The 14,773-nt window shown below is 37.2% G+C and overlaps 1 protein-coding gene across 3 annotated transcripts; it reads left to right on the top strand.

Annotated features, from left to right (window-relative positions):
- The first annotated feature begins 950 nt into the window (after positions 1–950).
- On the top strand, positions 951–14,723 carry bou (glycosylphosphatidylinositol anchored membrane protein boudin). 3 transcript variants are annotated; one of them, XM_022058635.2, is made up of 4 exons: positions 951–1,051; positions 1,381–1,468; positions 9,728–9,874; positions 13,148–14,723. In XM_022058635.2, the coding sequence occupies exons 2-4, from the start codon at positions 1,399–1,401 to the stop codon at positions 13,351–13,353; spliced, it is 423 nt and encodes a 140-aa protein (XP_021914327.1). In that variant the 5' UTR covers positions 951–1,051; positions 1,381–1,398; the 3' UTR covers positions 13,354–14,723. The 3 variants fall into 3 exon arrangements, with proteins under 3 accessions (XP_021914327.1, XP_021914326.1, XP_087214595.1); XM_022058634.2 differs by lacking the exon at positions 9,728–9,874 and adding an exon at positions 7,945–8,100; XM_087358469.1 differs by lacking the exons at positions 951–1,051; positions 9,728–9,874 and adding an exon at positions 7,945–8,100 and having other exon boundaries at positions 1,280–1,468.
- Positions 14,724–14,773: the final 50 nt, after the last annotated feature.

Below are 14,773 nucleotides of genomic sequence, written 5' to 3'. Positions count from 1 at the left end.
TAATCCTGTCTTAACACACAAAATTTATATCATTTACCATTTCACTTTGTATGAAATGTGAAACTAAAACAGTGGCTTAGTTAAAATTGGTCACCCTGGCCAGCGTTCAATTTGGACTTGTCTAAACAGACATAATTAATAGAGATTCACTGTTGGACCATGTGGACTTGGAGTTAACAAAGCCATCCAGGTTATGTTACTGAACCCCTTGTACCTTTAAAAGAGTATTGTAATTATTTATAGAACCCAGAAGTTCATTACCATGGTCAGAAGAGCAAATCACAAGTCCCTATTCTTTGCCAAATGAATCCAGTCTCCACCCTCAACACTTTTACCCTAAGATCCATTTTAATATCCTTCCATCATTGCCTAGTCTTCTGAGTGATATTTAAGAATGAAAGTCTGTTGAAGCAATCCTCACACAAAAGAACTCTGGGAAATCCTTCATCTTGAAGTGTTCCGTATGCCTAAAGATTAGCATGTGAGGCACAATCTGTTTAGAAGGTGTAGGGAATATATCTGAGCCTATGGGGAACACTTTGGCATATCATATAACAGAAAAGTAACTCTATAATAGTTCTGCAGACTTAACTATCACAACAGGTGAATTATTAGGAAAGGCAACAACCAAAGCTCATGCATGACAGAAGGCCAGAGACCCAATATAGCCACCTTATATCTTCTATGTACATAAATGAATTAAAGTTATTGGAGGGGGATTCATACACCCTTCACCATACCAACAAAAAAATAGGCATTAAAGACTGAAATGCCAAAAATTAGGGTAAAGGTTTTTTATTGTACTACTGAAGACATTGTTCATATTTTGTATTTCAGTCAAGTACAGTTTTAATACGGTATGATTTACCCTGTCATTCTGTGATGTTCCTATTTCATAATGGTCGAAGAAGATACCAGTCGTTGCCAACATGTTTATGAATCGGAGCATGCGTAGATGCGTTCTTCATAATACATCATAGGGTAGGATGATCATGGTGCTTCAGTAGACAATAACAACGTCTGGCGAGAAGTGTCTGGCTGACCTAATAGAGTGAGTCATTTTTAAATCATGAACTAGCATTCGAAAATATTATATATAATTTGTCTGATATGAAGCTTTAGTTAAACCTTCTCCAAACTAGTGGCATTCTTCCTTTGATATCCATGCGTGTGCTTTTGCTCGTTTTAAATGTTCCGCGAGTGTTGTTGTACCTGAGCACGCAACGATTTTGATTGGTGTTTCCAATGGCAGCACGTTTGTTGTTATTGGCCGACAGAGAGTCGACTAACAGTGTTTGGTTGCCTGCATTCCAAAGTGGATGCTGTAGGTGTGTTTGTTACATACAGGTGAATTTATGTTCAGTTTCCTTTCATTTGCAGATATTTCGGTAGATAAGGATGGGTGTGGCTACCTTCACTAGTCACATTGTGAAAATATCTGCTCTACTCTCAGTTCTGTTTAACACTGGTAAGTTATTCTGTATGTGTACATGTTTCATACAATGTTAAGACATGGGTTAGTCATGTTATGCCTCAGGATTGGTTTTGTTCTTAATATACATGGTACTTCGAAAAAGTTGAAAATATGTGATAAAATAGGCCTTTCGATCGTGTACAAAAGAACTGCATCTACCATGAAATGAATAATTTGTTTACAAAAAAAGATAACTGATTAATATGTAGTTTTATAAGGTTAGTATATGTAGCTAGTGTTTGTTGTGAACATTCAGTAACATTATCTTGTTTATTGACCTCTTCAATGTAGATAACCCCAGCATAAATTCCTTGAAGTAAACATTTCCTAGGGTAGTCATGATAGGTTGGATGTCCTGCATAGTACAAATTATCTCAGAATAGATTGCGTAATAAATTAATGTATTAAACAAGACAAAAACAGTTTGCTACTCCGAAATTTTCCAGAATTTATGTTTCGTGATGTTATGTAACTATGAACAAACTTAATCGTGGACGTACTTACACATGTGAACAGACTTTGGCCGGATATTTGAGGTTCTCACGGCGACGAATGTGATGCCTACGTGTGGGATGTAGCACCGAGCAGTCACCCTGGTGATGAAGGCAGTAAGTTGCTCAAAAACGTTGGTTAGTGTCTGCCAGACTTCACAGTATTTCATCCAAGCAATGTTTTTGGCACTGACGGAATAGGCAGGGTATTGTGGCTCGACCTGACATCGCCGCGGCAGGGCACCGAATGTCAAGGAGCGACCTTATATTTTTTTGAAGACCGAATATGATTGAATTTGTTATTTAACTTTTTTCCATGTCATCTGAATCCAGATGGGATGCTATCCAAAGAAGGGGGAAAAGGGAGAAATTGTAAAAAAAGCGACTTTTTGCAATTACAGAATTGTTGGTAATGGACATGTGTGCACTTGTGGTGTTTTGGGGGCTGACCTTGGGAATGAGGGTGAAGCATATTTGTCGTTCAGTTTCTACGAGACTGAATAACACAACATCCCAGAAAACAGTGTTGATTACGTTATAGTGTTGTTATAATCATCATCTACAGGGTTTATGCCAATTGGCCTATTTTTGCCCCATTGGCTCCAAAGTTCATGTTATTCGTCGACTTTTCGATTATTGTTTAAATGCTATTTCCATTTATTTCTAACTAACTAACTAGATGGCTTACCGAACCCTAAGGTGTATTTCTACATTGTTTTATTCAGATAGCATTGTTAGTTGATAAGTTCTTTTTAAACTATAATTGATACGCATTCTGTTATTTGTATATATTGTCCATCCATGCACGAGACAAATTGGATATTGTCATGCGTTCTTTGCGCATAAAATGAGCCCATAATGAGAGGTCACGCCGATGTCCGCAGTAAATGTGCATGAGGGCAGTTTGTTTGCTAACTACGTCATTTGACTTTCTCCTATGTGGGTGTGAAACGAAGATGTTTCTGCAAAAGTAGATTTGTATTTGCAATAAAATAACAAATGCAACTGAGGTAGTAGTATGCCATCGCAAAGGATACGTACGTATGTACTCCAGTTAATTAGTAGATAGAACATAATCATAAATAAGTTTGTTAATACTATAATGTCTTGCGATTATATTAGTCTGTGTTGCATGTAGTCCAATTTCCTTTTGAGTTGATTGTCGTTCATATTTGAGAAGTGGATCGGGCTTAAAGTACAGTAGATTCCTGTTAATTGGGCCATCGGTTAATCGGGACAGCCGTTTATTTGGGACAAATCTTAAAGAACAAACATTTTTAACTCTTTACGTGGAACTTCGTATAATTGGGGCAGCCGCTTAATTGGGCCAAGTGTTCTCGTCCCGATGTGTTCCAATTAAGGGTTAGGGTAGGATAGGTTTAGTTAGTTTAGGTTAGTTTGTTAGATTCGGTAACGTTTTGAAAATATTCGTCACGTTTCGGCACTTATGGCCACATCTCGTCACGCCGTCACGGGTGTGCTTTGTCACGCTTTTAAAATCTTGGTGATGTTTTAACACTTGAGGTGTCCTCTCGTCACGCTTTCAAAGGAGGTCACGCTAAGTCACTAATATATATATATTATATATAATATGTATAATTGAAAATAATGGAGTGACAGCAGCAGCGGTAGTGTTGAATCGAGTGATATGTCAGAAAGCGATGGATGGTCTGTGAGGATTGGAAGAATTGGAAGAGGACCGAAGAGTTGTGAAGAAGATAAAATTATCTAATACTTTCTGCACTGTTAATTTTCTAGTGCTGTGTTGTGTAGTGAAATCGACTTTCCTCTGTTACATACCGTGGTGATATTTTATTTGGAGTATATTGTACGCGGCCTGTTGTCATCCCTGCCAGTAAACTTCTGGTAAGTGACTCGCTCCGAGGTTCCAATTCACAAAGTTCAGCGGCCAAAAACGCTGTAACGCAGTATACTACTTGATGCTCATTGACAGATTGGAGTTCTAATTTGCTTGGTTATTATGCGACATTCATAAAAGACTGACGGCTTTGTTTGTGCCAAATATGCCGATCAAAGTACACCCATCTCGAAGTCAATCGATGTCCTCTTGACGTCGGAAAAATGGTGTGGGTAACGCTGAGTCGACAGGTTTCTCAATTGAACACGGATGCATATTTCACTGAACCGTTAAACATTCCCCTGGAATATGCAGAACATTTTACTTCCCAGTGTTTATTACATTATGTTTTAGTGTGTCTAATTCTATTTTTTACCCTTAATTTATGAAGGAAAGAAAGAAACACAGCATGAACAAATTAAAAATGGAAGTGTGTAATGGAAGTAAGACACCAAAAAAGAAAAGAAAAGTAAACTATTTCGCGTTTTAAGTTGTTTTAAAGTAGAATGGAGTAACAATTGTGCTCTCTATCAGGACTTCAACACAGTTTTGCTATACCACAGATACTTTTCTGTTATTGAACCATTACTGCTTGCCCAGACATAAGTTAACACGTCACTTACACTTCATATAACGTCGTGGATCAAGATCCTTCTTGAGAATATTCCTTTAGCTAGTCAAGAAATTTACAGCTTTTTATACAAACCGAAGATACATTACCGTGTTCAAAAGGACTCGAATTTTATTTGTGCTATCAGCATCAATCCCGGCCCTCGTATGACGAGGAGGAAATTTTGTTATAGAGTGTTGAATGTAAAAGAATTAGTTCCCCGTATCAGTACCCTCTAACTCTACATATGCCATTTGACTCAGTTTGCAATAGTAAAACGAACAATTAAAACACCCTCTTTCCCACTCCCTATTCGAATCCCGATTGGTATAAATGTTAGTGCCTCAGATATTGTTGTTTAACGTCCTCGACTGCAACTTATTTATTCATGCCTCTTGATAAAGTTTCTTCTTCGTTACTCCATTGATGAGTCTGTCTGCATGCCATTTTTGTCCTTCTGCTCCCTGGTTCTGCTGCCAACCATAACGTCCACAGCTTAAGACATGCTTGTAATAATTTGATTTTCATTGTACGTTGTATGACAGCTAAGACTACTGCAGTTTTGCATTGGAAAATGTTTTGAACCACATCTTTTCTTCAGAAATCTGTGTTTTATACCAGGACCCGTGATTTTCCTAAGGGGTGAGAAAACTAATCGAGAAGTTCGAGCTATCGAGAAGTGTTCGAGGGTTGTGGGGACGGTTCGTCGTGTTCGTGTGTGTATAGCCGTAGTGAATGTTGAAACACTGTCAGCAACTACCGTAAAGGAATGAATTTAAAGCAGACGTTGCCGCTTGTGTATCGATAATTGATAATGTCGTATTTTTATTATTGATATTAAACACGGTTCTTTGTTAGTTGAGTGTTACTAAGAACTGCAGGTATCAGAGTGGTTATTCTCATAACACGTCGAGGTCACTGTTAGGCCATAGTCAAGGCAAGGTTACGACAATATCAGCCCAATAGTTTGCGGATCACAGACCTCTAAATATTTCGAGGTCATATCAAGGTCATTTTTTCTTACTAAGTAACTGAATTATCACATTCATGTGAAATTAAGGTCACAAAAAGTCCAGGGCCATGCGAAGTCCACGACAAGATTACACCAAGGGTTTTCCAGATACAAGCTTCCAAAATATTTAAGGTCCTTACTGGATAATTTTTCCCCACCCTTATATCTGCCGAACCGTGCGCATCTGAGTTACGAAACTCATGTAAATCTGAGGTCACGCATAAGGTAAGGCCATGACAAAGCCCACGGGTTTCAGGGATGGACGCTTCTAAATTTTTCAATGTCATCTCATACTCATTTTTCCTGATGCTTATTTCTGCCAAACTGGACATACCTCGTTGCCCATATTCATAACATTTGGTTGTCAAGGTCAGGTCACTGTCATGTCGAGGTCACGGCCAAATCAGCCTAAGGGTGTGCTGGACAGATCCATCTAAATATGTCGTTGGCAATTTTGGTACATTTTTCTGATGCTTATATCTGCCGAACTGCTGATATCTGCCTTAGAATACTTATGTGTATTATAGGTTACGAACAGGTCAAGGTCATATGGAAGTCACGACAAGATCGGCCCAATAGTTTAACAGATACAGGTCTCTAAAATTCTCAAGGTTATATTTTTGGGCGCTTATTTCTGCCAAACCGCAAATACCTGGTTGACCATACTCATGTCAAAATGAGGTGACGGATAGGTCAAGGTCATATGGAAGTCACTACAAGATCGGCCCAATAGTTTGCCAGATACAGGTCTCTAAACTTCTCAAGGTCATATCTTTTCACGCTTATTTCCGCCAAACCGTAAATACCTGATTGACCATTCTGATGTCAAAATGAGGTCACGGATAGGTCAAGGTCATGTCAAGACCACGTCATCACGCAAACTACTTAGGAAATAGAGGCCCAAAACATTCAAGGTCATTTGAAGCAGTATTTTCTCACGTATACACATAAAGAACTGTAGGAATCTGATTGTCATTGCACATATCATTTAGAGGTAATAGATATGTGAAGGTCATGTGATGGTCACATTGTATACTCAGTGATTAATTTGGCTTGGGATAGATTATGTTAGGTTACGTTATGTTAGGTTGGGTTAAGTAAGTTTAGGTTAGGTTGGTTAGGTTAGATTAGTTTGGGTTAACTTAGGTTGGATTAGGTTAAATTAGGTTGGGTTAGGTTGCGTTAATTTAGGTCAGGTCAGATCAGTATGGGTTGTATTAGGTTAGGTAAAATATTCGTGACTCTGAAATTTCGAAATTATATTTTACCGATTTTTTGAAGCCCTCACATCTTAAGTTTGCTTGAGGTGCTTACTGCCTCCATTATTAAGGCGATGATGGAGGCAGTAAGCTGCCCTGAAACACCGGTCGTCTTCTACCAGATGACATGTTGCACCCAGAAGACAAGTCATCAATCAGCCTGGAAGTAATTGAGTTTTGATGTCACACTGTTTAGACCTGCAGATTCGTCTTCCTCATTTTCTTTCCAAGTAACGAAGTATCCTGATTGCTTTCTTCAGGGTTGTGCTGTGTGGTCTGGTTGACTTTTTCTGAGGTGCTTGTTTTTCCATCATCAGGATGGTGAGGGTCCATCGCCCTGATGATGGAGGCATCAAACACTTATGAAACATTAGTAAACTTCTACCAATGACATGTCACAATAGCCCAGAAGAATCATACTTTCTGCTATGAGAGCCTGAAGTCTTACTATGATCATCTCACCATTTACCACTGACACGTAAGACTGCAGTTGGTGTTGTCTAGCAACAATTAGTTATGACATTGTTAGCAACACAGACAGCATGTCAGTTGTCATCTGGCCGATCCATGTCACACAGGTACAATATGAGCGCTTATTCATGGGTTCATTGTGTCATACCTGGGAGTAATGTTCTTCAGTTGAAGGGGATTCTTCATATTCACTGGGATAAATGGTAACAGCAGGTCATTGTGGAACCAGAATTATACTGTAATTCCAGAATATTAGTTGATTCAGAGTTTTGTAATGCTGTATTAATTGTGAAAGTTTTTGGTGTCAGTTGAGGTAATTATTATAGTCTACAAGGTCAAATGGAAAGGATGAGGAAGGAAGGTTGTGGTACAGATCAGGGTAGTATGACAGCTTTGCCTATAAGGACTGAGGAAACCACAGAAAACAAGTTTCAGTAATTGGTTCTTCAGTCTGTATTCAAAGTTGATACTTCTGACTACAAATCAGGCATGTTGCCAACCTGCGTACACGTATGTGCATAATGAAAGTGGCATATACTGTTATTTTTAATTGAAAGCAATATTGCAATGTCAGTAATATTTTACACAAGATCTAACTTGGTTAAGTAATTAATACTGAGTTACTTGTAATGTAGAATATTTTGCAACTGTGTCCTTCATTTTCAGTTTATGTGTACAAGTGAGAAGTTCTTTGCAGTATGAAGATCTGATTACATTTTAGCTAGTTGTGCGTTAGTACTGGTACATTTAAAATGTTAATATTTTGCAGCAAGTGGAATCAATTGTTACCAGTGTGTGAGTACAAGTCATGATGATCCATTCCAATGCAATGAATTCCTTGGCAGTGATGTGGACCTAGAGCCAAAGTCTTGTGATGCTGTGTTTGGGGCACAGTACTGTATCAAACATACAGGCCGATTTGAAGGTTTGGAGAACGACTGTGGAATATTGCTTTTGGCAGTTGTAATTTCAATGCTTCTGACAACTCTCTTAATTACAGGCATCATTACTACCTTGAAGCAAATGGGTTCAGATTTTCCTACAGTGTACTCATGGTTTCAGCCAAACATGCCAAACTTGATGCATTTGTAACATTTGGTCACTATGGATGTGGTTTACAAAATATTGTTTAAATTACACGGTTTATTTATGGTAAATTAAAAAGGAGGTTAAATTTGAAATTCCATTGCATAACCACACTGATGGTGCACTGGTTGAGGAATGTTGAAGTACGCAAATTATGATGATATTTCTGTTTATTACAAGATAGCAAAGCTGACCACTGATAAGTTTCCTTTTTCAGAGTCACTCACTGCATATGCATGTCACATCATTCTATATTGCATCTTCTTGATGCTGCACAGAGTCTCCAGACCTCCATAAGATTAAATGCATAAGATGGCCATTTCTTTAATGTAGATTGAAAGTTTGTCATGGCTGGCAGTAGTTGTGTAGGTATTTGGTTTCAGCTTTTCTTCAGGTTCATGTTCTACAAGATTTCAGCTAATAACATGTGCATGCCAATCCGTACTGCTTTTTTAATGGTTTACTTAACTTGTGTGTGTATTGTGTACAGTTCATGTGATCCTTTTCCTGGTATACACTGGTCAGCTGGATGCATGATGACTCCCAATTGGTTTTATAATTTTGGGGAGTTCAAATGGTGGTATGTTACATTCAGTTTTGCTGTTTGTCTGCAGTTGATACATCATTCAGTATTCTAAAAATGGAGCCACTGTACTTACGGAGCTGGCTCTGCTGCTGTGTTCAAGGCTTATAATGCACAATTGTTAGAACCCTTTAGAGTTACATAAACCTTAATAGTGTTACTTACATGAGATACACTACTGACACCATAATTAAATAAATGACAAATAAAATATGTCCTGTATTCTGCTGATCAGACATGCACTTAGTTTTCTCCAGGTTTGCTTCTGTATAAACCTTTCATCAGTATTGCTGTTTCTCTGGACTTGATTCTAAAATTGAAGCTACTAAATTTTAGGAGCTGTCTCTATTCCCGTCTTCAAGTGACAATGATTATTTTGTTGGGTCCGATAGAAGGGGCTAATTCCAATCTCGGTGTCACCTAAAGATGGGAGCAGAGCCAGTTCCAAAAACATAGAGGCTTAATTTTTAGTTTATTGAATGATGGATCAAGTCCAGAGAAACAGCAGTATCAGTTTGTTTTGTTGAAATTTTAAAATTACTGGAATCAGTCTGAAATTGCACTGGAATAGCATTTTTTGAACACTAATAATAATAATAATATATTACAATTTTCTGTCTTCCTCCCGTCACTTACTATTTTGTATGAAATATAGAGCCAGGGGCAGTTATCATGTTTCCCATTGCTGCTTCAGGGGTTTTGTGGTGCAAGTTATAACCTTATGCATACAGCTTTGGTGATGGAGTTCTAGCTTGGCTTCTGCACATGGTTATTGTAAAATTCTTGTGTAACATAACACTGGGATTGCATGGAATTGTGTTTTAAATGTTAACAAAAGTGTGCTATTTCTTCTGGCTGCTGGCATGATCATCTTTGGAATCAGCAATGGGTATTGACTGCTATCAGTGCTCATCTTCCAAAAGTATCAACTGTACAGACTACATGATTCATGATGGCACCATCAGTGCCACAAGTTGTGACCATGTGTTTGAGGCGAGTTACTGCATCAAAACAATTGGTCTGTATGGAGGTACATCATTATGTTCTATACTGTTTGTACTTGTGCATGCTCACACAATTCAGTGCTTGTTGGGGCTTGCCATCTTTAGATTTACACAATCATGATTCACATAAAAGAACAATGATCCATTTATTTAAGCTGTTTAGAGAATTCAATATCTAGGAATTATGTTAATTTCACTAAGTTTTGATTTTGAGTGGACAAGTAAATTAATATATTTGTTAGATTTTGAATACAGTGAAAACCCATGAAATATGACTGAAGGCTAGCAGTCACTTATTATAATAGTGACAGTTTAAAAAACTAAACAAATTTGTACTTTCTAGTATAAATTTACAGTGTTCACAATTCAAACTTATTTCTGCTGCACTGTAAAATAACATGATGAATGGCTGCTTCATTAACTTTTATCAGCCATGTGTCATTGCCTGTGCACAGACCACCTGGCCACACAGTTGAAGTCCAGCCAGCAATCCTGTAGTGCAGGGGTTTAAATCCCCCTTTCCCTTATGGTATATGTTAAATTGCTACTATTCCATCAGCAAGAATAAAGAATGTTGATGCTGTTGTAAATGTCTTAGCTGGTGGATTTATGATGCCTTCAGTTGATTAAATTTGTCTGGAAGTAATGGAACAAAATCTGCTCTGAATACAAAATAAAATACATCTTTTGCGCACAGTTTACTCCTTCATGGCTTTTTAATCACATTCTTGTTATTAGTAAAAACAATAGGACTGAAACATCATAATTTTGTATATTATTGTCTGTTAAACGTTTTTGATTTAACTGTGTAAGTGTAAGAAGAGAAACATCTCATAACATCACCAAAATACCAAAACTTAAACTTTTTGTACATTACATAAAGAATGACCACTGTTTCTCTGGCCACCAGATTTGGTTGAGTTAAATTTAATAGGTGGATTTTTGTTCTTTTTGCCATCCCATTATGTGCCATTGTTGGCACTTAGGCAGATGAGGCATAGTTCCTACTCTTTCTTAACCTCTGCACTAGAAGGGTCAGTAGCATGCTCCAGCTGCACTTTACCCCTGGGAAAGGGCCCTGGTACCTATTGGACAAGAGGCTGGGTGCACCTTGGAACTGGTCTGGATGAAGAGGCTGTAAGAAAACCCTCTGCCTGTGTCGGGGATCAAACCCTGATCAGCCAGCCTATAGCCAGTCATTATACTGACTGAGATACCTGGTTCATAATAAGCTACATTACATGTCACAAGTATTATCAGTCCACATATGGTCTAAACTGTCCAGGACCTGCTCCACTCTGTGCACTAGAAGGTGTTCAATTATTCCCCAGACAGCCTGGACCTGTCACCTTGTAACTTGAACCGTGTGGTTGGCCTTCTCCAGAAAGCACGAGAAGGCTGTAGATTCAGGTCAGATGAAGATGTTAGGGCTGTGGTGATTCCAGCAGGAGAACAGGGAGTTCTTTGTGGAGGGGATCCATGAGCTAGTGCATCAGTTGGATGCCTGCCTCAAGACCCATATATAGATTATTAATGGCCTCCACTACTTTACTCAGAACAATTCCCAAATGGGTTTCATTTGAACTGTGACACTCACGTGGCTGATGATTGTGTAGATGAGGTCAATTAATGTTTCAAGCAAGTAATGTTTGCACTGATACTTTATTTTAAAATAAAAATGCTGCTAATGTGCATACTGAATTTGTTCTGTAGAATGTACATATTTTGTTGAATTAAGACTGGGTCACATGAAGTAAGCATCACAAATGTGAAACAACCTTTTTGAAGGATGGTACTTGTGAAGTTTCACTGTATTCAGAATAAAACACAAAGGGTGAATATTCAGTGCCTTGAAATTTTGTTTTGTTTCTGCAGTCCCACTCAGCAAGCATTACACACTCTTACTTGAAAGTATTAGTATTTATTTCATACAACAATGGGTGGTTTTTCTTTACTCCTTCCTTATATATTTTTTTCTTTTTACCTTTGTCCTGTGACTTATTACATGCCTTAATTTCTGAAGGTGACTGTAGTCTGTTACAATGTTTTTACAAAGGTGCTATATAATTAAAACTAGTATCTGGCTCTTGGTTGGTTAATGCACAGCATACATTTCAGTAGCACTATATTTCTGTAACAAGTGCTTGAAAGAAGACCAACACAAGAGACTTCATTAGGTTGTGTAGGATTACAGGACATAATAGATTCAAAGGCAATGAACATTCACTCTGTATATGAGAAAATAACTCCCTGGCACAGGTTAACATGTTTACTGTTACCATTTATTTTTATCCCAGGCTTTTAAACATTGTGGTTATTATTCTTAAATTTCTCAGTGTGTGCAGGATTTGTAAGTGTGGACACTGCTACCCACTGTGGCCTGTACATGATACATGCATACTGTAATCTGAATGGTTGGCATATGTGATGAGGCATCTTCCATTTTTAGGCACCAAGTTGCAAAATGGCACTTTGATAGCTTTGATAGCTATGTGTGTGTGTGTGTGTCATCATGAAACCGCTCATGAATGGAAGATTTCTATCTTCTGGGTTGTTGCGCTGTGTAGTCTGGTCAATGTTTACCAACGTTTCAGAGGTCATACTGCCTCGGTCATCAGGGCGATGACGGAGGCAGTATGACCTCTGAAACGTTGGTTAGCATCGACCAGACTACACAGCGCAACAACCCAGAAGACATAAATCTTCATACTCACCGCTGTGAAAACCTCAAATCTTACACTCATGAATTGTGTAACAGATTTTCATGAAATTTGTTATTGGGCAGTTTTAAAAAAGTTTGTTAACATCCAGTTTTGGTTAAGACTGGATAAAATTAATGGGCACTTTATACATATCTCTGTATGCAACAGTGACTGAGTGGAGAGTCTCCATACAAATTCTTATCAACATGTAGCCAGACAAGCCATAGCTTAATTATTTCTTTGCTACCAGTGGAGACATGGCATTGGCATGGAAACAAATACAAGCATCGTAGATTTACCAGGTACAAGGTCTGCAGTGGATAATGGTGACCTACATGACAGTGAATAAGTTGTATGTGGTGGGTGGTATGCAAGGAACATCATAAGTGCATGCTTTATACCTGTGCCAACTTATATTACCTTTATTGAATAAAGTGTATGAGAAGTGGGATATTTATGTACTTGAGGGGTGGGAATCACATAAAAGCAGACTGTCAGTAATTAAGGTTAAACATTTTATCTTCCAGTGTATTGTTTCTTGACATGATTATCATTTCTTCATGCTGTGCTGATATTAAACTAATACTGCAATTTCAGGTGGCCTCGGAACAAAACGATTTTGTTCATCTTTGGATTTGGGAAACTATTGCAATTATATCAGACAACCTGGTGACCAACTTGAATATCGTTCGTGTGTGTTCACATGCTCATCTGATGGCTGCAACCTTGCGGAATCTAAGAGGCCACACTTTCTAGTCACTTTGCTCAGTGTGGTCTTGTCAACAGTTTTAGCAATTTTGTAATCCCTGCAGTCACAGGAAAAAAAGTGAATCTCCACTTTTTTCATACTACCACTTCCAAAAAAAAGTGTTTTATAGTTACCAAATCACATATGTGTAAGTATGTAATCAGTGTTCAGAGAAGGATAAGAATCTGAAATCTGAGTGTTGTTATATTGCATTTTTGAAAGTTAAAAAATTGTCATTGTTTCACTGTTTCAAATCCAGGGCAAACTATTTTGACATTTACAGAATAAGGAATAAACAAATTTACAATTTTTTAAAAGTCAGTGTTGTTCAAGTACTGTTACTTGCAGTTCAGTTACCATTCAAGACAAATATGTAATTAATGTATAATATTTTCATAAATTTTAAACACAGATATGTTAAAAAAGAACATTAGATTTACAATAGCTGTGAAGACAAGCTCAAACTACTCCAGTAGCCAGTACTTTGATAAGTCGGTTTTGGAAATGGATGTAATAATTTTGTTTTCAAGATTGATATATATATTTATATATCATAATATTTGTTTTCTAAATATCTTACTGTTTGAAGGGTTGCAGTGTTTTAAATCTATTAAAGAAAAATACATTATTCATTATTCTCTACAGTATAGTGTTTGATGTTTGTGATTAAATTAACCTTTAACTTTTATCATATGGGAATAAGAGCCTTAATCTTCCATACTTTGGGACTGCTAACCAGACTTCAACTCTGGGGTGATAGAGATTAATTGCTGTGATGGATAAAATTTTCCCATTTGTCATGTATCTATAAATTAAAGGTTAATATGCTGCAGAATGGGATGAAGTGGATGAATGTTTCATTTTATATTCAGTATGACAATTTTTCATAATAATACTGATGTCTTTTAGAAGGATTTTCTGTAAGAGAAGCTCTTAAAGCAATTCATTTGCTTGAATTATCAGTGATTGATTTGTTTGAATTGTCTTATATATCCTGTGTTAAATACTTTAAATTAACCTTTTTTATAGACATGTATTTTTGCTCACCTGAAGTATGGGATTTTGATATTTTGTTTTGGAGTCTTTAAAACACAATAGGGAGTGATTACAGAGTCACATATTATCTGTACTTTATTTAGAGCCTTGCATTATAGTGTATACATATAATGTTTATGTTTATTAATTTTTAAGTGTATTATTGTTCAAGAATGGTATGTATTGTTGTATACCAAGGCTATGAGATGAGATTTTTATATCAGAACATTATAGTTGTGATTTCTAAATTAGAAATCAAGATCTTAAGCATATACTCAGGATACAAACAATGACTGTGAGGTGACAATACAAACTATGGAGATTTTTTTCTTCAGCAGTCTGATTAAGGCAGACAGGCCAACATACAAAATAAATATATATTGTGTGAGATTTCAAGATGTTTAATTATTTAGAGGTGTTTGATATCTGTAGGATTGCCA

The sequence above is a fragment of the Zootermopsis nevadensis genome, unplaced genomic scaffold (assembly GCF_977971745.1).
Source record: "Zootermopsis nevadensis isolate Lab colony 2312 unplaced genomic scaffold, Znev_1.0 Znev_ptg000030l, whole genome shotgun sequence".
Taxonomy (NCBI): Eukaryota; Metazoa; Arthropoda; class Insecta; order Blattodea; family Termopsidae; genus Zootermopsis; species Zootermopsis nevadensis.
The sequence above is the reverse complement of the archived record's forward strand: the minus strand, read 5'-3'. Positions and strand labels throughout refer to the sequence as shown.